This window comes from Pempheris klunzingeri, chromosome 15, assembly GCF_042242105.1.
Source record: "Pempheris klunzingeri isolate RE-2024b chromosome 15, fPemKlu1.hap1, whole genome shotgun sequence".
Taxonomy (NCBI): Eukaryota; Metazoa; Chordata; class Actinopteri; order Acropomatiformes; family Pempheridae; genus Pempheris; species Pempheris klunzingeri.
In genome coordinates this window covers 4,794,626-4,820,184 of record NC_092026.1, presented here as the reverse complement: position 1 = coordinate 4,820,184, position 25,559 = coordinate 4,794,626, and the positions used below count along the sequence as shown (strand labels likewise).

The window sequence follows — 25,559 nt, the reverse complement described above, 5'->3', positions numbered from 1 at the left end:
AATACAGCAAATCACACATTTGAATGCAAGACTTCTGAATGTGAATGTGGGCTTTTTGTTTTATACCTGTTGTTTTTGCACTTTTTCCTCTTGTGTAATTTGTTGAGTCTATTTTCAACACTGCTGAGTTTATGTGTTTGTTGTGCTTTTGTTCTATTTTAAGTTATCTGTGCTACATCTTGTATAGAGCGCTGCAAAGTCACTGATAGCACGGTTCAACAGAAGGGGCAGAAGGTCATCTTCTACTGGTTTAATATTGTATCTACCTACCCAGGCCTAGCCAGAGGGACGTGGGTTAAACATAGCACATATCTGTGTGAATCTCATCAGCAACTTCCACACAAAACTGAGAACTGCACAGAAATATCAATTTCATGCAGACTGTTGTGGAGACAAAGCACTAGGGAAGTTCTATGGAGGAACTAGAGCGCAGCTACATAGCACGCAACATACCGCTGAGTGAACCACATCCTCCAGTGACAGAAATCCTGAGATACAAACTCCCAGCAAAAGAAAACGACAGCAGAAAGACAGAGATGGTCCTGAAACTCTGAAATGGATCGTTCAGCACTTGATAATGTTCTTTTTAGACATCCCACCCCGGCCAATTGGGCCTGGACGACACGCATGTTTGTTTGCTGACAGAAATGATTGCAGTCTTTGTCTCCAGTGGCAACACACACACACGGTAGCCCATAAACCCTCTGTCGTACACAACAACCACACAGTGAAGAGAAAGCCTACAATAGGCATCGAACCACTGGTGAGGAAATGTAAATATGAACACATGTAGGCAGGAAATCACTCGGTGACATTTACAGCGCTCAACGATCCTACTGATGGTCTACCTGCCAAACTAAACACTTTATTTAATCTGCAATTTATGATTAAACCTCAGGGCTGGACCGGTGATCGCAATGAATTGCCAATATTTTTATTATTTCATTATTGACAAATGTAATCTAATGATATAATTGATCTTGAGAGACTGATTATGAGACAAGGGCGAAGACACAAAGAACCCTCCTGCTTAGCAGCAAGTTTGTGGTTGGAAAATATGTTGGAAATGAAACAAAAAATTCTCAGTATAGAAAGATACGCTCAGTTCCTTTTTGCTGACGGTCAGATGAGGTGGAGGCAGCAGCCTGTTAGCTTAGCTTAGCATAAAGACTGGAAACAGGGCTGCGGCTGTAGCTTCATATTTAACTGACAGACATTAGAGTGGGATTGATCTGTGTAGAAAGTGAATACACATATTTCCCACAATGTCAAACTATTCTTTTAAAAAGGACCCAGATCAGGATCCTGGGCAACATGGAGGACTGGTACAGCCCCGCTTTTGACTGAACCCTTTGACTGTCCATAGAGAAATGTTAACAATAGACACTTTAAAACAGACTCTGTAACAGACTCTGTAAGACAGCCGTCTTTCAGCCGTCTTTCACACTGGATGGGGAAGGTGTTACGCAAGTACGGCAGTTTAAAGATTACAGATAAAACAGGTTTACTTCCTCGCATCTATAAACCCTTTGCTAACACAACTAAAAAGGCCTAAAAGCCAGTTCAGAGGCCGAACATTTCTGATCCTCTTGTTACGTAAACCACATGAGAGTGCCAAATCCAATTTCAGCAGCTTGAGCCTGTGTTAGATTTAGCATTACCCCCTCTGCGGTCCTGAGCCAGAAATTCTTCTCCTAGAGAGGAAGCTGCCAGTTGTTCTGGTACCACGACCCCACAATCAGCAGCAGCATGGGAACATCCAGACAGATGTTAGTGAGAGCAGGGCTTTACTTTTCCCTGGAGAGTAACTTCACAGAGGACAAACAAAACGTCTCTTATGCAAGAACAGGGAAAATACTGATATAAAAAAACATTTTATTCACTTAACTTATTTAGAAAATGTATTAAAATGTATAAATATTGCTTCGAAAATGAACATGAAATGCACAAGCTACATTTCTACTGATATGAATCACAGTAGACGGGCTTAATGAGAGACGTGAATGAGTGCAGGGCTGTATTACATGTACGCTGACACACAAGGACGACACCAATGTAAACAGCTCCTCCGCTCTCTGACGTCTCCTTGGCAACACAGCTTCATGTCTCCTTGACGCCCCTCTAAAAAGGGAAAAGATAACATGCATCAGTGACAAACAAAAGCTACAATCTCTGAAGAAACTCTGAACTCTAAATAAATGGTCCACACTGATCCCTGCAGTAAAGGCCATGAACTCAGTCAGCTTGTATAAAAGAAAGGGTCTGAAAAGTGAAGCCGGTGCAGTGTCTTAAACCTACAGTTTTCTTAATGGGCGCCTCCAAAGGCTCCAGAAAATAGTCCAATTGTATGGAAGTAAATGAGTAAATGTGCCTTCTTCTCACTCGATTTATTACCTCAGCAAACTCTTTCCTAATGAGTTTATGGTCTCAGTCGCTAGATTGCAGACCATAAAGCAGGGTGTGCTTTAGGGTGGAACTACCTTACGAAGGCCTTTGTGGCATCTCTTACGGCTCCAAAAAAACAAGATGGCGACGTCCGTGAAACCAAACTTGGGGCTTCAAAACGGCGCCCCACAATCCAGAGGGTGACATCACAGAAGCCACGCCCACTTCTAATATACAGTCAATGAATCAGCCTCTTAACTTTGAGTGTTTGGATCCAACATGAACGTGATCCTTTCAGCACGAGTTATTTCAATTAATGGACACAACAGAGGTATCAGATGGGACTGTAGTAGAAGACAGTTACCTGGAGTGTGAGGCTGTGTCCAGTCTGTGACAGCCCTGTGGAGCTCCATAAAGAAGAGTCCTCCTGCATGGCTAGTGTCTGATTGACAAACCTCAGCATCCCTGTGAGTGAATTCATATCCGCCCCCTCCTCCTCTTCCTCTTCCTCACCCACCAGGGTGCACACGGACTCCCTCCTTGACTCACTCGTCTGCTCTCCCTCCTGCTTCGACGTAGCATCCATGTTGAGGGTTCTGTCATCTTCCTTGTCCATCATGTATGTGAGGGGGTTGAAGGAGAGGTCAGAGGCTGCTGTGGCCTCCATGGTGCTCAGGCCCTGCCAGCTGTGGTCCACAGTGTCCGGGAAAGAGGAGACGGAGGTGGAGGAGGACGACTCCCACGCCTGCTTGCTCAAAGCCTCCTTCAATGTGGCCTTCAGGCTTGCAGGGAGATCCAGAGAGGAGTCGTTACTCAGGCTCTGCAGCCAGTCGCAAGCTTGGTGGTTCGAGGTTTGGCTACACAGATGAGGGTCGGAGGTGGGCTGACGGTGTGTGTGAGCTGGAGGTGATGAGAAAGTTTGTGTGCGTGTTGGGGAGGGGAAGAGAGTCGAGTGAGCCTGGTTAGAAGAGGAGACGGTTGTCTGATGCTTTTGGGGGGAGGAAGGAGGGGAGGAAGCAGCGGAGGAGCGCTCTGGGGAGTGTGTCAGTTTGTGCAGCGCAGGGAGGGAGAGTGTGTGATTGTACAGGTCAGCAGCTCGTACCAGACTGGAGATCCTGGTTTGGAGACGGGTCACCTCAGAGTCCTGCAGGGAGACAAGAAGGGCAAACTTTAATAAAACATTGAAAGATACACTTCCATAATGCAACTGTAATTCCACAGACACTTGTAAAGAACTCTACCTTAATGAGCAGGGACTCGTTGGACTCGGTCTGGAGCTGGGTGGCCTGAGCCCTGGCATGATTTAACTGGGCGCTGAGCTGCTCCAGCTGCACATGGAGGTGACCGTTCTGGGCTCTGGTCTGCTCATACAGAATCCCGCTTTGCTCCAGCTGGGTTTTACTCTGGAGGAGCTGGGTCTGAGCTTGGTCTCTCTGTGCTTGGAGGTCAACGACTTGTTTCCGGGTGCGATCCAGCTCAGTCTTAGTGTGGTCCAGCTGGGTTTTGACCTGATCACAGCGGGCCTTGGCTCGCTCGAGTTGGCTCTGACTCTGCTGAAGTTTAACGGTGAGCTGATCCTGAGACGAGCGCATGGTGGAGGAGATCTGCTCTGACACTTTGAGGAGCTGGCCTCGAGTCTGCTGCAGGGACTCCAGCTGGGGAGGGAGGGGAAAACAGACAGGTGAGACTTGTTGGGTTGTTACAAGTTGATATGCAGCTTGATAAGCTGCTCCAATAAGAATATGATCCACCTCATTTGATGTAATCGACTAAGCTCAAAGCTGGCAGAAGGAGTAATTAGAGACCATGAGGAAACATAGCGGGAATTAAGAAGCTGTGACCGGGATAAAGGGTAATAAGAAGAGAAGCTGAACATGTGAAGAAAAAAAAAAAGGAACTCTCACGGCAGTGTTTGACGCTTGTAAAAAAAAAAAAGAGGAATAGAAATCAGACAGAAAAAGATACAGAGGTGACGATCAAAAACCCACAAGACCTTTACAACACAGATGGAGAGACACAAACAGTCTCTGCTGACAGACGAAGCACTGACAGGAACTTTGCACAACAGGGTGTGTCACATTACGGTGATAATAGATTGACTTAATGCTTTGAAAGGAGGAAGACGACCCCAGTCTTGAAGCCTCAGTAGCTACTGTACCTCCTTGCTGTACTGCTCCTGCTCCAGCTGCAGCTGCTGCTCTAAAGAGGTGACCGTGCTCTGCAGCTCGGCCTCCAGCTGCAGCCAGCGCGCCTCCTTCAGAGCCAGCTCTTCCTCCACACTGCACAGCTGCACCTCCTGCAAAGACACGCACGCCACGGACACATTACTGCTAGTGGTGGAAGTTACAGAGAGAAAAGTCCAGTCATTCTTTTATTTAACCGCCAGTGGTGTGAGATATTTCTTGTTGTTTCTAATTATGTCTATCTTGAAATAAGTCATAGTATTTCTTTGATTCTTCTTTTTCTTCTTTGATTTTTAAGATTAAATAATGAATTATGCTTTGACTTTACCTTTTCTTTGATCAGCAGCTTGGTGGCCTCCAGCTCTCTGGTCAAAGCCTCACAGTGACGCTGACTGTCTTCAAGCGTTTGCAGTGAAGTCTGAAGCTTCTGCTGGCACACATGCAGCTGCTGGCTGAGCTCCTGGGACTCCTAACACCACAAAGCACACATACATATTTATATAAAGCATATAGTTTGATGATCTTACACATTTTACACAAATTAGATGTGGCACTGTGTCTATTTCTAGCAACACAAACTAAATACAAAAATAAAGTGTGGGAACATTTATGGGCTCTGTGTATAATTAGGGCTTCACTGTCTTGCTTTGCCGGAGCTGAAGCTGGAGGAACCGTTGGTGACGACCTGCAGGTGTTCATCATGAGCACACATCGACAGTGTTTGTGTAATTACTCTCGCCGCCAGAAGGAGGAGACAAACATTCTGCACTGCAGGTTTAAATTTACGATGCACGTGCATTCGTCAACGACTTCGCCATCCAAGGCACTTTACTTTTCAGTCATTTACATTTTATAAATCTATAGAAAATAAACATATTTCTGTTGTGTATCATGTATTTATTCATGGACATAAATCATTATAGTGTTAATTATTAGCATTTTGCAGCACAACACACTGTGATAACTTAAAGGGTGCAAACATTTGATAGAACTTTATCCAGCTGGTTATTTTCTCCGAGGTCCTTCTTTAAATGTCTATTGAGATGAATTAAATGACGATGACATGCGAAAACATTCTCTCACATCTTTTGCCCTCTTATTCTGCTCCTGACCTTCACGTTTCTGTCTGTGAGCTGCCTCTGTGCCTCTCTCAGCTCCCCCTCTCTGGCTTCCAGGCTCTGCTGCACAGACTCCACCTTCCTCTCCATCTCCCGCTTGTGATCTCTGATGGCCACTTCCAGCTGGCCCAGCTGACGACGACCGGGAAGAACAAAAAACAAAACAAAAAAGTAAGCCAAAAGAAGAATGACGAGAGGTGGGCAGCAAAACATATTCTGTAATTAAATGAAATATACTTGAATAAAATAAGCTTGTTTGTGTGTGTGCTGTACCAGATTGGCTCTCTGTTGGAGCTCCCCCTGTCTTTCCTTCAGTGCATTGTCCATGTCTAAGACCTCGTGAGTTCTGTCCTCCAACTCCCTCTGGGTCTCACTGTGAAGCCACACACAGACGCACACTTTTAATGAATGGTTTATTAAACACCTATATAATTGATATGTGTATAAAATACGCTGAATTACGTGAAGAAACACGACTGTTACTATCCTCTGAATGGCAGAAGAGAGGAACATGATTTGAGGGCTCTCTACACAAGTTTATTGTTTAACATTTTTAGGTTGACCTTTGGCTTCAGTACTTACAACATGACCAGGGCTTTGACTCATTTCAGTGGCTTTTTGTGTGTGAGGGGGCTCATGACTGTAACTTAGTAACAACTGTGAATAATGTTCCTCTTTAACAGGCGTTTCTCTGCATCAAGCATTTTGCATGTCCATGCTAATGTTTGTGCTCATTGTGCTCTGAAAGACTGACAGACGGGAACGGGTGGAGAGACGAATAGTTAATGAACCAAAATGTGCAGCATCTTGTTTTTTTTTTCCTCTTTCACACAAGAAAACTATTTAATCAATCATGAGTGGACGTCCAGCTGAGGTACAAAGCTGCGCACAGTGTGTTACACAACATATGTGATTCAAATGTACACAGTTTTTATCTGTGTCAGTGGTATGTTTTAAATAGAAAAACATTACATCACAAACCAGAGCATGTGTAAGTCAGTCACAGCAGATTATATGACACATTACACAAGTTCCACCTTGAATAATAAGGAAAATAACTTAAATTTCATTTACATCTTTAACAGCAAAGGATTTCCTTCATAAAAATGTACACAATGTCATTATTTTATCTGAGAACAAAGATTAGCCACAACATCATCTAAGAGACATCCAGTTAAAGTGTGAGAGTTTAAGTGGGACACTGGAACAATAACAGGCTCCGTGTGTGTGTGTGTGTGTGTGTGTGTGTGTGTGTGTGTGTGTGTGACTGTGACTGTGACTGCTGGTTTACAAAGTGGATCTTGTTTCAAACACAGATGGGTCCGATGCGGCGGAGGATCTCATCTTCTCCATCTAAGGTTTGTCCCTGTGCACAGAGGGATATTTCACATGACTGCATGTCCTCACCTAAGTTGTACAGTCAGTTCTTCCACCGTGGCCTGCCGCTCATCTGCGGTGGTTTGGGTTCTCTGCAGAACATCTCTGAGTTCCTGCAGTTGCTCCAGCGTGTCAGCCAACTCTCCCCGCACCGCCTGAAGCTGTCCCTCCAGGATCTGGACCTGCTGGACACAGTTGAGCTTGTCGGCCTCACAGCGATGGAGCTTCTCCTCCAGATCCACAACTGGGAGGGGCAAGACGGAAAAGAAAAGTTAAGAGAAAGAGAGCAGATGAAAGAGCGCACAGAGAGCGGAGATTCAGATTTTGAAGCTGCGATGCCAATAAGTACAAAGAATGTGTAGCTCTGGCTTCAATTGTTTCTTAGAAAAATAGAAATAAAATATCAGAGACTGAAATCTCCTACACTGCACTGAAAAAGTGTAACATACCCATGTCACTCCTGCTTTCGAGCTGCCTTATCGCGCGTTGCAGGCTTTCCTCCATGCGGTTCATCTGAGAAGTCTTGGCGGTGACATCCCTCCTCAGACGCTGCAGCTCCGTCTCTTTGGACTGCAGCTCCCCTCGACACTTTGTCATCTCTGATGTCAGATGGCTGCAGAGAGCACAAAGAGAAGAACACATAAAACAATAATCACAGCAATAAAAGGTCTTAAATGAACCAAAGAAATGTCTTTTTTGGCAATGAGCTGGAGAAAAGCCATGCCGCAGAAAAAGCATAATTCCATCCAAAGCATTGAGCAGTGTATATGATGCATTCTTTACCATTTGACTAAGTACAGCTGGAGGCATGCATCATAACAATTTCCTCACCTCAATGTGAGCAGGGCTCCCATTGCGGATTTAGACAAATCCGTCCGGAGCTGTTAGAGCAGCCAAACTGAGCAGAGCAAATGTGCCTTTTGATGGTGCATTTAAACAACCAACATGATTTTACATTGCAGCTTTTAAAAAAAAAGTTTGCTGAATGAAATTACTCCAAATACACCAGGATTCAATCTCCCAGTCGAGGACAAGTAACACCCCATTTATATGAACATACTCATAGGGGAGGGGAGGGGAGGGCTGCGTCATGCCTGCAGACAAATCGACGCGGTGTAATCATAAGACTGTCTCAGACTGTCAAGGGGTTTGATTTCCGTTGCTGCAGGTCAAGAACTACAGCATACTTGCAAGAATGTTCTGCCACAAAAAAGTTACTCACAAAGGCCCCATACAAACTGCAGCAGTAAATGATAAGAAACTACAAATATATTACTACAAATTTATGGAAAACCAACACAAAACTAATAAGAAAGTGTAAACAAATGTAATTTCAAAATATTTGGCATTGAATGTAATATATTAAGTGTCCAGAGTCGACGTGAGCATCCCCACATGTACAGGTGCTCTTACCTGACCGACTCAGAGAGTTGTGTGTTCTGCTGGTTCATGCTCTGCAGGTCTTTTTCTTTCTCCTGGGCATCCTGCTCTCTGGCCCTTACCTCATCCTGCAGAGAGGCCCGGGCTCTTTCAAGCTGATGCTCCAGACTGGACACCTACGGACACACACATCATTGGCATCCATCATCTCACACATAGTTTTCTGTTCTGCAGTGGCCTACAAGTAAAGAAACCCTGACCTAGAAATCCAAATGCTTTGAGCGAAATATTGTCTTGTAGAACAGAACTGACCTACTCAAACCACAAATACACCTACAGGCAACCTGATCTCTTGTCTATTACCCAGATCAGACCTTCTCGAAAAGAGAAGCTCTACGTTACTGTGTCTGCATGGCTGAATAGAGACCATTGTGCTGTGTTTGTTGTGAAGGACAGAAAGTACCACCAGCTGCTAAAATGTGCTGAACTATAAATGAAATCACAAGCTCAAACTGCTGTTTCCCCTGAGCAGTGATGCAGATTTAGCACAAGTTTGTGGTATGTGCAGGGTGGATCAGTTAGTTCGCGTATTTGCACAGTACACACTTGTGATTATCTTCTGTTTGCTAATGAAATGTAAATACTTCAATACAAATAGCCAATCTTTGCCAATAAGAGGCTACTTGAGTCTTTCCCCGAATGTTTTACTTTGATACACAAAAAGTGAGACCTGGGAGAGCTTGAGGTAGAGCTGGTTTATACTGAAGCTGCAGTGCAACACTTGAAACTCCATCACAGAGAACATTAATAGTAGGCAAAGAGATGAAAATCCTCCTGATATAGTTCTCCTGTCGACCTCTAAAGACGGCTTTGTGGAAGCCTCTGATTGCAAAGCTAAAGACCAACAAGATTATGATGTTCCAGATCACAGGAATATATCTTAAATTAATGGAGAGGAAAAGTGAACAAACCAAAAACTAATTATCCCAAATCAGTGAAACCACAAATTTATGTCTGGCTGTGACTGAGCTGAAAGAGAGGGATAGAGGGGCAACACGTGTACGCTTTCTTATCAAACTGGTATTTGTGTAAATTCTTAATCTTCTCTACATTACTTGTGTCTGCAGCTGGCTCTGGCTCTCCTCCAGTTCAGAAATGTGAGCAGCGCTCTCAGTCAGCATGGTCTGCTGCTGCTGGAGAGAGAGTTGCAGCTGCAGGTTCTGCTCACTGGAGCTCTGACAAACCAGGCTGGCAGTGTGGAGCTTCTCCTGCAGACAGGACACCTGAGGAGGGAGGGACAGGGGAGACGTGCCTGAGAAGTGTGCTTTGCATAAACAATAAGGGGGTGGTGGGGGTGCGGATGTACCTTGTCATTGCTCTTTTGCAGCTCGCTCTCATAGCTCCTCTTTATCTCCTCTATCCGCTGCAGGTGTGAGTCCAGCTCCTCTCCACACGCAGACAGAGACGACTGCAGTTCACACACCTGATGTACAAAAAGAAGTCATGGATATTAGCAGCTACAGAGGATCATTGATTCTGCTTCAGGTGTTTTCATGCAGGTAAATCTGTTACTTGTGTTTATCTATGGTATCAGAGTATTTGCACAAACCTTGGTGGCAGACAGAGCCGCCTGCTCTTTGAAACTCTGCAGCAACTCCTCGCTTTGTCTCGCTTCAGCCTCCTTCTGCTGTAATTACAACAAAACTGTCAGCATACAGTATACCTGGGTTCAAATTTAGCTGTTGTACCTTTAACTTAAGTCTGAAATGTGCAGAACCCAGTGAAGGTAAAAAGATTTGTACTCCCAAATAGTGTAGGAAATGTCCTGACCTGCATGAGTTGGTCCACAGAGCTCTGCAGCAGGACAGCTACTTTCTGAGCATCGTCTCGCTCCCTTAAGAGTGAGCTCACCTCCGTCTCCATGTCCAACAACCGAGACTGAGCCTCCTCCACAGACAACTGCAACTGCATAAGGGAGAAAATCCTATCAGATACTACAGATAACATCACTTTTGCACTTTTATGAATATATGGTCACAGAAAAATTCTCTCCAGGTCCTTCTTTGACAATTTCTAGGAGCAAATGAGCCTAAATCATCTCGTATCATATCGTCTGTAGTTGAAGGTTGGTTGAATAGACAGATAGACACTGTGGAGGTTCAGTGGTGAGACAAAGATGTAGCTATAAATCACCATTTCTATTCTGTGCTGCTGTTCCGTGAATTGTTGAGAATGAGCTTTTTTACAATTCTCCAGAGACTGCTGGTACTCTCTTTGCTTTTTGGTCATCAGTGACTGGTAATGCTGAAGGGTGCTGGTTTTCTCCTGTAATTACACAAAGGAAAACATACAAAAGAGGATTCTAGAGTGTAAATGATGGATTTAACAGAGAACACATTCAAAATGTACAAATTCTGAACGGATACCAGTGTCAGAAAGGGTTGTGAATCACAATCAAAACTCAGATTGTCATGTCTGGCAGTGGCTTAATAATGTTGTCAGGGAAACAATAAGAGACCTATCAAAAATGTTTTTAAAAAAGCAAACGTGTGTTGTACCTGTAACTGATTCTCCAGCTCAGTGTTTGTGAGTGCAGCTTGACTGTAGGCCGACGTTTTCTCCTGCAACTGTTTCTCCAGCAAAGCTGCGCGTGCACTTTTTCTTTTCAACTGGAATAAAACAGGGATTCAAAACAAACTGTAAAAGTGTGCAAGAATATTTTTAGAAATTACAGTATATATCCTCACTTTTGATGGCTGAGAAAGTTGTTGTATGATACGTTAAAATAAGACCACCAACGGCTATAGAGATTATCAATGCTTAAAGAAAAATTTAAAATTTCATTTGAGCAGCTGGATCCAAACAAATTTGAGTAGAAAGGAGGAATGTTAATCTAATTCAAGATTTAAAGAATAAAATAAACTACAAAGAAACAAAGACATTATGAAAAGAGACGACAGGGAGAAGAAGAGTGACCTCTTTCTCTGTATCAGTGGCTTGGCTAACTTTGTCCAGCAGCTCCGTGTGGAGGCTCTGGTAGTGGGAGGCTCTCTGGGCCATGGAGCTCTGCAGGGACGAGATCTCCTCCTGGGCTCTGCTTAGACGCTCCTGAAGCCGCTCGACCAGGCTGTTCTGTTTAGTCCGCTCAGCCTCGATTGACTGAAACACTCGCAGCAGCTGCTGGTAGCCTTCACCTGCAAAGATTGAGTGATGGGGAAAAAGATATCATAGATTAGTAAACCTATGTATGGCAACTGCCCTCTGATGCCTTGTTTCTACTTTGCAGTGTCATTAACTAGATTACCATGTTGCACGAAGTTTCTTTTAAGATGTCAATTTCTGTGTCTCTTCCCAAACCAACTTTTGCCTACAGAGACATCTATGCAGGAGAGGTAGCATCTTCAACTGTATAAAAACAAGGGCTAGTCTGAATTGTAAAAGCACAGATAATAAGTAAGTGGCAGAGAGGACATCAGGTACACAAGAGGTTTGTAAGCATACCTGGCTTTAACTTCAACAGGTGTGCAGTTCCTGAATAGTCCACACGAGGCAACACGCAGGGCCTGACACACAGCGGCCCCAGAGCACCCTGAAAACAGTAAACATGTTGTCACAAGATCTGTGATAAATGTGACAATTTGTTTTGCACACTTGCAAACAAATTAACTGAGGATGTAACAACCTCAAAGGTCAAACGCTGTGGGAGACTTAAACTCATGTGACATGGGAGCACAAACTACAAGGTGATTGTTTGTATAAATTCTTGTCCACCTCGCGCAGATGCAGCAGGGCCAGTATGGCTTCCAGGCTGGTCAGCTCCGCCAGGCTCTGCTGAGCCTCTCTGTGGCTCTGGGCCACCCTCTGCTCCTGGCTCTGGGTAACAGTCCGCAGGTTCTCCAGCTCCTTGTGCAGAGAGGCCAGCTCCCTTAACTCCGCTCCCCTCTCAGTAAGCTGCCGTTCCAGGTGTAAGGCCTTTCGTCCGGCCTCCTCCACCTGAGCCCGGAGGCCAGCAGCTGCAGACTCGGCCTGCCTAACCTGCTCCTTCAGCTGGCTGGGAGCCAGAGATAAATGTGTTAACCAGAAAACTGCATGCAAATACTCAACAAACAGTGTACAGGAACAACCAAATCAGACGATCAGCCTCTCATGCGTACCTAATTGTTTGGCTCTGTTCTGACTTTTCTCTCTCCAGCACAGAGCACTTCTTTTCCAACTCTTCTTTTTCTCTGTCACACTCAGTAAGGCTCTCTTTTAATTTGGTCTCAGTCTCCATCACCTTAAAAATAAAATGAAAACCACAGTTTTGACATCAATGTTAAATTATAAAGGAATATTACCAATAGCCATATATAATCAAATAAATCAATAAGTATCCAAATTAATTAAATGTACCCTCTCAAATTTTATGGAAATGGTAGCTTTATAATCTTTGAAGGCTTCTTTGAGTTTCTCTGCATTTTGTAGTGCTTGGTTCCTTTGTTGTTCAGCCCTGTAAAGGATGAGGTAGAACGTAAGTGCTAAAACAAACTAAACTAAAGCAATAACTCAGTTTAAAGCTCAAGTCATTCACTTCATTTAGCTCAATTAAAAATAGCTTAATCTGACAGGTAACACGTGCAATTATGAGAGAAACTGTAACATGCTTTAGACTGTACAAATTAAATTAAATCATACGTAGAGGCCAAGCCAAGATTAAGGCTTCACCTTTTTCCCAGCGCTGTTTTATTGTCCAGCTCGTCTCTGAGCACATTCAGCTCCACGGTGAGAGTTGTCACGACAATGTCGCTGTGAGCTGCTGCTTCCTGGCTACACTCTGCCCTCAGCTCTGCTGCCCTAGAGGACACGAACAAGGACAGGTTGTTGGGATAGTAATGCTAGGTTACATTAAAGGTTACTCTAACAGTTTCAAGAAAAAAGGCAAAAGGCAAATCTTTAAAAGCCACAATCCAGCCCGCTCCAAAATGAGAACTCAAAACAGGAATAGCAGCAACAGTCTATAGACAGATCTAGTATTACAAATATATGGCTGTGCCTCAGAGCAAATTTCACACAAATTCAATGAAGATAACTAGGCAAAACATCACAGTTAATACATAGCAACATCTGCAGATATATAAGTTGAGGTCATGAGGTTACTTGAGTTCTTTGGCTTGAGCCTCCAGCTCTGCTTGAAGTTGATGAATCTGCTCACTCATGACTGCAACATTGCTTTTAACTGCAACCCTGGGGCCCCTGGGGTTGAGGCCAACCTAAAAATGAAAATGCACACAGAATATGCATCCAGAACAGTTTCTGTTCTGTATCACAGATTTTAGAATGTATTATTTTATTGTTGTGTCTCAACAACGTCTGTGTGGGAGCAACCGTCATACCTGCGACTTGTAGCTCGCCAGTTCATACTGCACAGCATCAAAGTCGCTGATGAGCTGCTCATCCCGCATGGTCAGACAGGCGTTCTCCTGACGCACACAGCCCGCCCTCCTCCTTGAGGAAACAGACTCCATCTCTAATGATCTGGCTTTGGCTGAGGAACACTGAACAGAAAGACAGAACGCAGGTGTGGATGAGAGGTGTGCATTTGTGGTGAGGGGTGTGTATCTTATGATTTATCTTTTAGTTATGATGTTACCCTGGCCTTGTTCATTACCAAGCATCTACATAAATGTTATCTATATTACATTTACAGCTGTAAAATGGGTCAGAAAACATTTCATCTGATTTCCCTTTCCCTGGAACACATTTCCATCTTTAAAAACTGACTGTAAAATATCTAATGTACTGCTACTGATGTAGTTAACCCATGCAAATATAGTCTGTGTTTAACCCAGTAACCTACAGAGGTGGTTTACGTGAACTAAAAATGCATGTCATCTATTCACAATGTTTTTGAGAGACGAAAGAAGTACCTGTTCTTTACTCATGCACCAATGACAGTGCACAGCATGAGGCATAGTGATATACAGTATAAGTGACTGGCTGTCTCTTAAATCCCCCCCCAGGAGGACACTTGTCTCCTACCCTTGAGTTGGAGGAAGGTGGGCTGAAACTACCAGCAGCAGCAGCAGCACGTCTCTCAGCCGTCCCACTGAGGGGCCTCTCCTGACAAACACAGCCTGACTGGGATGGAGGAACATCAGGTGTCAGCAGGTCTTGTAAGGTGCGACAATCAGGACTCTTCTGCTCACACTGAGTCCTGCCATCATGTCCTCCAGGCTGGCTGTAGAGGGGGTACATAGGAAGGAAGGAAGGAGGAGTCCAGAGAAGAGGATGAGTGGACAATCACAGGAACATTTGTAATGTCCTTTACTCTACAGTGTCACGTGGTATTGTAGCTCTGAACAGCTGGTTTAGACTGTGTGTTCATGTCGTGCAGGTAGCTCACCTCAGTCTCTGTCCCTCACTTTGCAGCACGTTCCTCAGACTGAACACATCTTCGGTTGAACTCGTTTCGATCTCAAACATCAGACTAATGAGGAGTACATGTTAGCTTCAGCTAATCAATAACTTGGCTGGACTCGCTGCGGTTAGCTTGAAGTTTTACTCAAGCGACACTTGCAACTCCAAGTGTTAATGTTTGAACAAGTAAAGACCAGCAACAGCTCGCTAACTAGTCAAGACACCGGCACGTTTTAAACGCCCGAAGCAGTGAAGCACGGTGAGCTAGCTAGCATAGCTAAATGTAAACAAAGCTCACTTTATCAACAGGTGGTTAGGCAGTTAACGTCAACATTGTCGTTTTTACAGCGAAAGCAACCGAACGACCGGATTAAATATTAATTTTGTTGTACAGGCGCCATGAAAACACATAAATATAAATAGTTTAAACACAACTTTCCAGGTAATCCAGTGGAGATGCTGTTAACAGGCAAAGTAGCAGAACTATTTGTAATTTTAGTCCCCGCCCACATCCCTAACAGAGCGCTCTCTGATTGGATGAGACGAAGCCGTCTAAGCAGTGATTGGCCGAGAGAGTTGTCAGTGACAGTTGGCCGCGAACACTGGCGCGTTCCCCGGAAACGTCAACTTCACTGTAAGGTTTAAGCATTTTAAACATCAAATACACAACACAGGCGTTCAAAATATGAGCTTTTATTTATTCTTTAACTAAAGAGGTTCAGAAGTAACACGTCGGCCTATATAATGATGTATAAAAAAATGTAATAAGAAAAATCTCAAGAGACAAAGCAGACGTTACATGTACAGCATGTGTTCATGTATGTTCTTTGGCTGCAGAAGCCTGCAGGAGGCCAGTGGCAGTAACATGGAGGCCGAGACTGGCTGAACAGAGGAGAGATGCTTCAAATGCACGGACTACATCTGTGCGATGAAGAGGTATCAACGTCAAAAAGATTTCAGTCAAAAAGGTTTATACAAAACAAAAACAAAAAAAAACCTCTCAAATACAAGAGATCGAGCCAAACTAACTGAATATTTACTTCTTGCAGTGGCATACAGCATATTAGTTTTCCAGTGATTGTTTTCCGACTCAGTTTAAACAAGCGAGTGTAGCTGTAAAAATGGACTACAAAATATTTTGCTCTTAGAAAAAAAAAGAAAAGAAAAAGGTTACATGTACACATATGCTTAAAAGTAATGGGTTAAATGGAGCATCTGATATGAAAATACTGACACTGAGTGAATATCTGAACCTCCTGTCAAGCTGCAAATGCTGGCCTATACAATACAGTGAGGGGGCGTATCCTGAGTTTGTAGACTACAAGATGAACTTTACTGTAAAAGCAAAAATCCAAATGCATTAGTTTTAAAATACACACAAAAAAAAAAAAAGACACGACTGAGTGAAATCATCACTACTATAATGCTGAAGCTCCCCTTTGCCTAGCCATATGGTCCAATTATATGACTGAACAACACCTTTATCCAGGACTAACTTGCATAGGCAGCACAAAAAAAACAAAACAATTATGATCTCTAGGTATGGGAACTGGGTATACAACATTCATCTTATGCAGCACTTTATTTTTTCTTGAATAAATATCAGACAAAGTAAAAACTAAATAGGTCCTCAGAGATTTCAGAGTTAATGTTATTAATTTCAAATCAAAATGTTTTTTTAAAAAGGTTAGTAGAAGTCCTCTTGGATTTGGACTTTGAACAGTATACACTGACATAACAGGTTGCGGAGGTTATCTCACATTTAAATTTAAACAGAGATATAAAGTTTTTGAAGGACTTTACCATGGAGGAAGATGCTGCTATTTTTGGGTCAAAAAGCTCAAATTTTCTGTTCAAAATGAGATGATATTCCAACGGATAGGGTTTGATATGTGCAATCCATAATTTTAAAAAAAGAAAGAAGAAAAAATCTGAGAAATCTACCCTGCTGAACAGAAAAAAAGGCATATGTGAAAGTACAAATGGAAAAGGTAATAATAAATGTAGTATAATTCAATATAAAATAATAAACATTTGCAGCAGCACATCTCTTTTGTTCCTCCTGAACTGCTCACAAAGCACACTTTGCCCAAACACAACTGAAGGATACGTCTGCCCAAGGCAACAACAGGTACCATTAGCTGGGACTAGAGGACGAGGGGGCATGGTGCTAGAGGGGCACACATTTAGTCACCAAATTTGGTAAGAAAATAAAATGTTAACCAAGAATATGTAATTGTTCACTGCAAGATTGCAGAAGTGAAGTTAAGTTTTTTGAGAAACTTTCCCCTTTTTTCTTATATCCTCCTAAATACACCATTAATGCCTGACAACTACATTCGGAAAAAAACAAACAAACAAAAAAAACTTGCAGTTTCATACATAACTGGTCTGGAAATGAAAAGCATATCACTGGATTAAAAATCAAGCACAATATTGATTCACTGAAAGCCCACAGGTGTAGTGCTTTGATCAATTATTTGCCCCTGAATAAATGGGGGAATGTGTAAACATTCAGAGCACATCATGAAAGTTAAAAAAAAAGCAGAGTAACGCAAATATGGCGTGGTATAACAACAATGCCTCAGTTTTAAGGAACGAATTGTAATCTTTAAACAAATGAGGAAAAGACGTGTTTAAATGTGCCATGATCCCCATGGACTGCACTAAACCAGTAGGCTTTACAGTGAGCTTAACAGGCAAAACTCGCTCCTGTCTAAACTAAAACAAGGCAAATATCAATTAATGCTCTCAATACAGGCCGTCTACACATGTCCTTAGCGCAGCCATGAGCCTCTTGTAGGCGCTGGTTTGAAGTGACTGTGATAATGATAAGTCGTCTAGGAGGCAGTAACTCCTTCCCACTCCACCAGGTACTGCACCTTGCCGTCCAGGGTGACCCGTCGTGCCAGGACTTTGTACTTTTCCCCGCAAGCCAGTCGCCCCGCTGCTCCGAAATAGCTGCTGATGGAGCTCTTGAGGTGGGAGAGCTGGCTGTTGGGGTCCATGCCATGAACTATGTCTGTAGAGTGAAGCCCTGGCAGTGGGCTCAGCACCTCTGTAGCCACGGGGTTTTGGTCTGCGTGGCTTGGAGGGGGGATCTCCGGGTTAGGGGGCTGCAGGGCCCGCCGTGGTCGCCCACGTTTCCTTTTTAAGGGTGGAGGGGAAACCGGCATGATGCAGGCGGCCGTGCGCGTCTTGCTGGAGCTACAGAGGCTGGAGGGTGTTTGACAGGAAAAGAGGAAGTCAAAAAATAATTTGAATTCAGAGGTTGATAAACAAAAACAAAGTATACAAAGGGGAAGTATGAGGAACAAGACTATGAGTTTATAGCAATGCTTGCTGTTTTGTGAAACAGGACTGGTGCTAAATGCCAACATCAGCATGTTAATATGCTCACAGTGACAATGCTAACATGCTGATCTTGAGCAAGTATAATGTTCACCATGTTCAAAATCTTAAATTGGCATGGTAGCATGCTAACATTTGCTAATTAGCGTTAAACACAAGTAAGGCTGAAATGTCAAAGTGAGAAAGGAGTAAATGATGCAGCTAAATAGCAGACATACCTGGACTGTCTTGAAATGCTAGTTGAGGTAGTTTCTGTGGTGCTCAGGGCTCCAATAGATTCCACATCTGAGGACAGCAGAGACCGGTCACTCCTGGTGTTGTAGCAATGGCAAAATGGAAAAAGAAAATGAGAGAGAGAGAGAGACAACAGATTGAGAAAAGAAGCATCATCAAAAACTGAGCATTTTTGTTTGGTTATCGACTAAAATGCTCCATTATCAAACTTCTCTGGTTCCACCTTCTATTTGGTGTTTTTATGGATTAATCAGAAATGAAAACAGTTGTTAGTTGCAGCAACACAGTGTCATAATTGTTAAGTAACAGAAATTCTGCACCACAAGTGCTCACTTACTTGACGGAGGTTAAGTGATCCAATGTGTGGGACTCTAGTGGTAGAGGCTTTCTCATTTCCTATCAAAGACAGGAAAAAACTGCAGTTAGAGTTTGAGAGTATGTGTGCGAGCTCAGGCCTATACAGAATAATGCAAAGACAGCCGCCCCTCTCAACAGCTATGTACACACCCAACTCCACACAACCACACACACACACACACCTGGGATAAGAGTTCACTAGAGCGTTGTGGTTTAGCCAGAGTCTCCAGAGAATGTGCTTGCTTCCTCTTTTTCCTTTTCTTTTTCTTCTTCTTCTTCTCTGTGCCATTGGTTAAAGTACTGCAAGCTCTAAAGCAACAACAACAACATTTCACAATAGTTTCACAAGTAATGGCAGTTGTGCATTAATAACACCATAGCTGTTACGCTGTCACATCGTGAAACAAAGTACAAGGTTCAGGATGATATCAAAGCACTGCTTTTATGCTGCATGTTGTAACACTTTCTCATTTTATGTCAACAGTCCAACACAAGCAGATGGCAAACTAAGAGTTTACAGTTGTGATTGTTAAAATGTAAAGAGTCATTAAAAAAGGCTCTTTTCCAAGGTAACGTCCCACCCAGCAATACAAACCCATTTAACTTCAGAACTTTAAAACCAAGTTTCACTTCATCTTACCTCATGCCAGACAGGGCTTTGGTGGATTTGCACCCCTTGATGGTGATCTCATGTGACGCCCTCTCCATCACTCTGCTGGTTGGCTCGTCAGAGTTGGGAGGAGAAGGAGGGAAACGGATCCTCAGCCCAAACAAGTGCTTCTTTTTCTTTACCTCCTTCCCTGACATGAACCTGGGAGAGGTAGGAGAAGAACAGAGGGTAATGTGGGGTAGAAACTCAAAACAAATAGCACAAATTGGGACAGATGGGAGTTAAGACTGAGACATAGGGTTGAACATATTCAAGCTACCGTCAACATTAACGATTAAGCAGTAAAGGAATAACTTACATCCTGCTGTTGTTGTTTAATGCCTCCAGAACCCTTTCATATCGCTCTGATCTTGGAGTGTTGGCGAGCTGCAGACATTTGGAAGGGGAGGTAACCAAACAGGAACGACAGGGTGCAAGAAAAAAAAACAGTTAATATTTTTGACAATCAACGCCATATGGTTTCAAAACCCTATTTGGCAGCCAGGAATGGTTAACTATCTTGAACAGGATAACAAAAAACTGTGGTTTTCCTGTCTCCACTCAACTCGACATGTATTGGTGCATTGAGCAGCTACATAATGAGGAAACTGCTAATGTGTAACTTGCCATTTCTGAACATCCTACGCCAAATCCAAATTATACACTCTTTGATATCAAATATTAAGTTTGACAAATACAATGCATGTCTTCATGTTCAAGAGAAAACTCAAAAGGAAATTTTCTGTAGCATATGACAGTGTGTCAAGAATTAGGCACTGATGCATTACAAATGAAAGTTAGTGAACAGCCAGATGTGCGTTGATCAGTAATGCCCTTACCTCCCCCAGCTGCAGCAGCTCCCAGTTATCGTTGATGTAAGTCATCAGGTCCATTTCAGAGTCAAAGTACTTCTTCTTGTGGATCACACTCAAATTGTACAGGCTCAGGTGTGCAACATCCTCCCTGAAACATTTTAGTAAAAGCTGAGTTTTCTTTACATAATGCTTCCATAAGAATATTAGAAAAATAAATATATTTAGAGGATGCAGGAATTGTGAGAGTTGGTGAAGCACAGTGGTGCCGTTTAAAAAACAAATAACATACATGCAGGACTTGAACTTTATTATATGTGGTGTAAGAGGGGGCATTGTATTTTTTTTTAAAGTACTACTTTGGAAAGCAAGGCAATCACGTGCTTGTCTATGTTTTATTAAAAACATATTCATCTTGAGATTCACTCACCATCTGAGAGGCAGTCGGCTGAGGTACTCTGGTCCACCATTGCAGACGGAACAAATAAACATATAAAACCTGAAGTCAAACAGACACAAAACCATCTTATTACACTGCAAAATGATTTCATGACAAAAGATCATATCTTAAGGCCGAGAGCTTCGTGGTTTCCAACAGTAAATGTTATAAAAGCAATAATACAAGAAAATGTGACCTGATGTATGAAAAACAAAGAAGCAGCGAAAACCACAACACCACAAAGTGTAGCGTCACTTTATTTTTTTTTATTTCCTTTGAGTGTGTGTGTGAATACCAGTAAAAATTAACTGGTATCATAGCATAAAGCACAAGTACCTTTAGTGCATTGCAAAACTGTTTACTGGATGTTTAAGGTGTCTGAACAGTTTTACTTGACCCCCACCAGCCAATCAGATGTCTTTTCCACGGCCGTGGTATAAATATATACAAGTATAAACCATAAACAGTGGTATAGGCACCTGTCTCCGTAGAGCATGGGTATCTGTAAGCAATGGAGACACGCCTCATGGAACCACTGCTGACACCTGTTACACTGCAGCATCTTCAGGAACCAACTACAAGGAGAGACAGAAAGAGAGATTAGCTGTAACAGGATAAGTAATATTATAGATTTTTTTTTTTCCCCAATACAGGCATTGTTAAGCCAGATTCTATCGTCATCTTTAAAAGTCTGAATGTAGTGCGTTACTCACTCTCCTGGGCCTCCACAGTAGCAGTAGCACTGCTGGATGTTGGTCTTGTGGCCCTGGTCCCACACCAGTTCGTCCAGAATATACGGGAAGGACAGGTGCAGCTCCATGTGATGCTGCTGCTGCTGTTGTTGTTCGTGCTTCAGAAAGCCTTTAGCAGACGCTCCCCTCCTGTATGCCCCCCCTCTCTGTAAGCCCCACAGACAAAAAACATGTTTTGTCCTACGTAAAACTATGTACACACATGTCACAGATTCTTTTAGCTTACCTATAGAGTCACTGATCTACATTCGACTTTACATTACACAGAGCAAATAATTAGTCTCACAAAATAGCTATTCGTCCTGTAATTGCACACTCGTCTAATCGAACAACTCAAACACTGAAAGGATTTTATGTATTTGTTCTCAATACAAAAGCTGTACCTTGGGTATAGAGGTCAGCTCACACTCGGAGCAGAGCCACTTGTCATCCGAGTCAATGACAGAGGCATCAATAACGGGGGAGTGGCACAGCTGATGGTAGCCTAAAAGACAAACACGTTGACATTTACACATTTGCTCTTTGACGACGTACAAATGGCCTCGATGACCAGAGATTACAGCCTGACAGGTAGACAAGTAAAGAACGAATGAGAGAGACAACAAACACCATCTGCTTTGTTCACTGCTCGGTATAATCAGGGACATGAACCGCACCTTGTCCACACTTGTCACAAATGACAATCTCATTGGGCTCCTCTGAAGTCTCATCCTGGCATATGGAGCACACAATGTCATCGTCCTCATCATCCTCATCATCTTCATCCCCTGAAATGGACAAAAGAAGTCAGGGCAAATCACAACTTTTTTTTTTTTTTAGCAGTTCACATTATGCAGGCTACTTATGAAAGAGCGAAGACTAATCAACCACCTCAAATAGTGTTTTACCAGCAACAAAAAGGACGACTATAGAGACCATTTCTTTGATTAGAAGTAATTCAAACAAAAACTGTTCACCGTGAAGACGTATTCTGATTTATCAGGACACTGTTAATGAAAATAATCATTTTTAGTTGTGAATTAAACGAAATGCCATTAGCCCCCACGGTACTGGGGCAGCAGCAGCAGGACTTTTAGAGATGGAAATCTTAAGAGTAACCTCGTGCCATGCTGTTGGTCTTTTGGACCCGTCCTGCACTACATCCAGCAGTGATGTCAGGGTGTAATGTACATTTCTACGTCGCTGCAGCAAAATGAGAACTTCAAGCACTGGACGTCAGCACAAAACAAGGATTTCAACTGTCAACCAGCACTACAACACTGCGTACCTACAGCTGTGCTGCAACATGTGGATTGGCTCAATTTGGAATTTGTCAAGATCAAAAAAATATATATAAACATTTAAATGGTGGATATTTGTCGAAATATGTCCTTTCTTAAAATCTATTCCAAAGCATGTTAAGCTTTGTTATATAGCAGAAATGGGGCATATTTACATTTGAAATGACTGATCTGGAGGTGGATAGGCCCCAGCCTCTCTGTGCATCTCCCCACATGTGGGGAGCACACTGATGCTGTACTGATGCCAGACACCATGGACAGTTAACTGTCAGCAGCATGTGTAGGCAGATAAGGAAGACTGAAGAAGGCAGACAGGGACGTGGTAAGCACAATACTATTGCACAAATTTAAGCAAACTGTACAGAATCTAATCTGCTGCCAGGCAACAAAATGGCATATATATCTTTTAGATTACCAGCAAACAATAAAGAGCTGCATTTTTATTCAGTAGGGAGATCCAGCCATTTCACAGACATGTAAATCTTAAAATCGAAAAGAACCTACCCGTCTGAATATCCTTCCAGAGGACCCAAGACTTTGATCGATCCTCAAAAACCACAAAGCACCGCTGCTTGTCCCGATCTATCTGAAGGACAAAGCAAAAATAGATTTGCATAAGTTGTTTTTTTAAGCCTGAATACGGTGCCAAGGCATCCCACGTATTGCTGCTGCAGGAAACATGACATGACAAACTTACGACTAACCCTGCAGAGCATAATCTACATAAAAGTTGAGGTTATTATAAAATTCGGTAAACTAAAAGTGTCCAAACAAAAAAAAATTTTAATTATAAAATGTAAGCACCCAAAGGCCAGAAACAAGGGAGTCAAATTTCAATAGTTTGAATATGGTGTACTGGAGTATGTGGTGGTGCTGTGATAGAAAACTCATAGTACCAACAGGAGTGTCTCCCTCACACTAACCTTGGTGATTGTCCCCAGGTAGAACAAGCCGTCTGACCACCGGGCCAAGACATCCTGTCCCTCTGTAAACCTGTCAGACATGTCTTCTCCATACTCTCCCCTGGCAGAGAGGCTCGTGGGGGACAAAGTCACGGCCTGCTGCTGCCGCCGCTGAGGGTGAGCTCTGTGGTGGACAGACAGGTGATCCACAACCCCTGAGTCTCTGAAAAACAGGGGGGATAAGTGCATTAGTGTCTCGGTCTATGTGATGCCGACAGCGTGCTTGGTGTTTCGATTAACAACCAATAATTATAGATGAAGGTATAAAAGGGTAAAAATGACGTAAAGGACAAGCTTTCCTCACATTCTTTTTAAAAAGAACATTAATTAAACCTCTGTGGCTTAACATACCAATTAGTAATACTACAATCAACACCATAACTTGGGCCATTAGTGAAAAATCAATTTGTAAGAGATAACAACCGAAATGAATTATTCTGAGACATGTCAGAGCAACTCTAGTGAACTACTACTGGAAAACACAAGGATATATTGTGCTGTTACAGATGATCTTGCAAAACAATGGCTGAAAATGCCACACAAGCACTTTCCCCTCCGGTGAGTGCAAACAACAGGTGATTGTTCTCATAATTAGCGCGAACAATTAATTAGCCACGACCACGCAGCTCCTCAGCTCACCTAGGGACAAACACTACACTAAACACAAAGGTTATTAATCACTTTTGAACACTTAAATATTATAACATTTATTAACAAGCAATAGACAAGCGGAAGCCAGTGACAGTTCTAAGATTTCAATTTTAGCACCAAATAATTGTATGTTGTGCTGCAAAGACACTAATCATGTTGGAGACTGTAGGTTTAATTTTTCTGTTTCCCCTCAGCCACCTTCCGTCAGTCCCTTTGTTCGGATACTGAGTGAACAGGGTCACTATAAGCCCCTCTGGGGGATAAAAGCCCAGTTTTAGGCAACACTTCATACTGAAAATGTTTAATAAATGTGATATCCAGCAGCCAGGCCCGGTGGTTAGCGTGGATAATCCACATGCAGAGCCGTAACCCCGGACGGGTCGCTGACCGTCGGACCCACACCCCCCCACAGGAGGAAAACATCATGACAACAATACCTCATTCGGTCCCCTCCGCTTCTACAAACGACTAGCACGACAAAAACCAAAGGATAAGAGTAGCCGCCGACGTCCCGCTTCCCCTGCAGCTGAATTTATTTCAAAACTGAGCTGCTCAAACTTGCGGGGCTGGTGCCTTCTTCAGAAAATAACAAACGGTTCATTTTCCCCCAACACGTTCGCCATTTTGGTTTCCCGCTGATGATCGGGGAGTGCATTATGGGAAGAGCTTAAACGCCTGCTGCTGTTCAGCCCTTTTCAAACATTTGAAATTGTAGGCTGGACATTTACTGAGCAGCGTTTATCCGCCCCTTAAAGAAGCATAAGATTTATTTATTTTTGTTTATTTTATTTTTGGTGTTGCACAGCATGTTCTCTGTGTCGTTTCTTCTGTTGGTGTGGAAAAAAAACAAAAACTAACGGGCATTATTTTATTAACGGTCAGATGTTTGCGCAGATAAAATATATCTTTATTAAAACATTAAAAACTCCAACGAGGTTTTGTTTCATGATCTTGCGCCAAACGTGGCCACTTGTTGGCGCTACAACAACGTGAGACGGGTATTTTTTTTTTATCTTGGATGTCATGACCGGAAGGTGTTTATTATTATGTGATTTTAAAAAATAAAGCTTTTACTCTGAAAGGCACAGCGGAAGTGAATCTTGCGCATGCTCGCTAGCTTGACCCGGCCGCAGCTTCAGAGTTTCGCAACCACACATTTCCTTGAATGCCGCGGTTATAGTAGCGCATATTGTGCGGCACCAGTGGCTGCACACTGGCGCACATCTCGCCAGC

General features: G+C 43.0%; 2 protein-coding genes across 2 annotated transcripts; both read right to left on the bottom strand.

Annotated features, from left to right (window-relative positions):
- Positions 1-1,858: 1,858 nt before the first annotated feature.
- ccdc18 (coiled-coil domain containing 18) lies at positions 1,859-14,587 on the bottom strand. The gene is made up of 25 exons (XM_070845094.1): positions 14,462-14,587; positions 13,816-13,977; positions 13,580-13,692; positions 13,148-13,276; positions 12,836-12,932; positions 12,598-12,719; positions 12,215-12,494; positions 11,945-12,032; positions 11,420-11,637; positions 11,002-11,112; positions 10,637-10,768; positions 10,274-10,408; positions 10,053-10,130; positions 9,810-9,926; positions 9,559-9,726; positions 8,477-8,619; positions 7,513-7,676; positions 7,094-7,307; positions 5,960-6,059; positions 5,681-5,818; positions 4,897-5,037; positions 4,544-4,681; positions 3,627-4,040; positions 2,750-3,529; positions 1,859-2,121 (listed from the first exon to the last, which is right to left on the bottom strand). Exons 2-25 carry the CDS (start codon positions 13,945-13,947, stop codon positions 2,101-2,103), a joined length of 4,173 nt encoding a protein of 1,390 aa, XP_070701195.1. The 5' UTR covers positions 13,948-13,977; positions 14,462-14,587; the 3' UTR covers positions 1,859-2,100.
- Positions 14,588-15,516: 929 nt separating this feature from the next.
- On the bottom strand, positions 15,517-24,939 carry mtf2 (metal response element binding transcription factor 2). Its single transcript, XM_070844685.1, has 15 exons — positions 24,764-24,939; positions 23,637-23,838; positions 23,218-23,299; positions 22,090-22,200; positions 21,817-21,917; positions 21,395-21,579; positions 21,161-21,256; positions 20,673-20,741; positions 20,270-20,393; positions 19,750-19,817; positions 19,422-19,592; positions 18,964-19,090; positions 18,762-18,820; positions 18,409-18,501; positions 15,517-18,055 (listed from the first exon to the last, which is right to left on the bottom strand). The coding sequence occupies exons 1-15, from the start codon at positions 24,766-24,768 to the stop codon at positions 17,680-17,682; spliced, it is 1,869 nt and encodes a 622-aa protein (XP_070700786.1). The 5' UTR covers positions 24,769-24,939; the 3' UTR covers positions 15,517-17,679.
- Between the last annotated feature and the right edge of the window lie 620 nt (positions 24,940-25,559).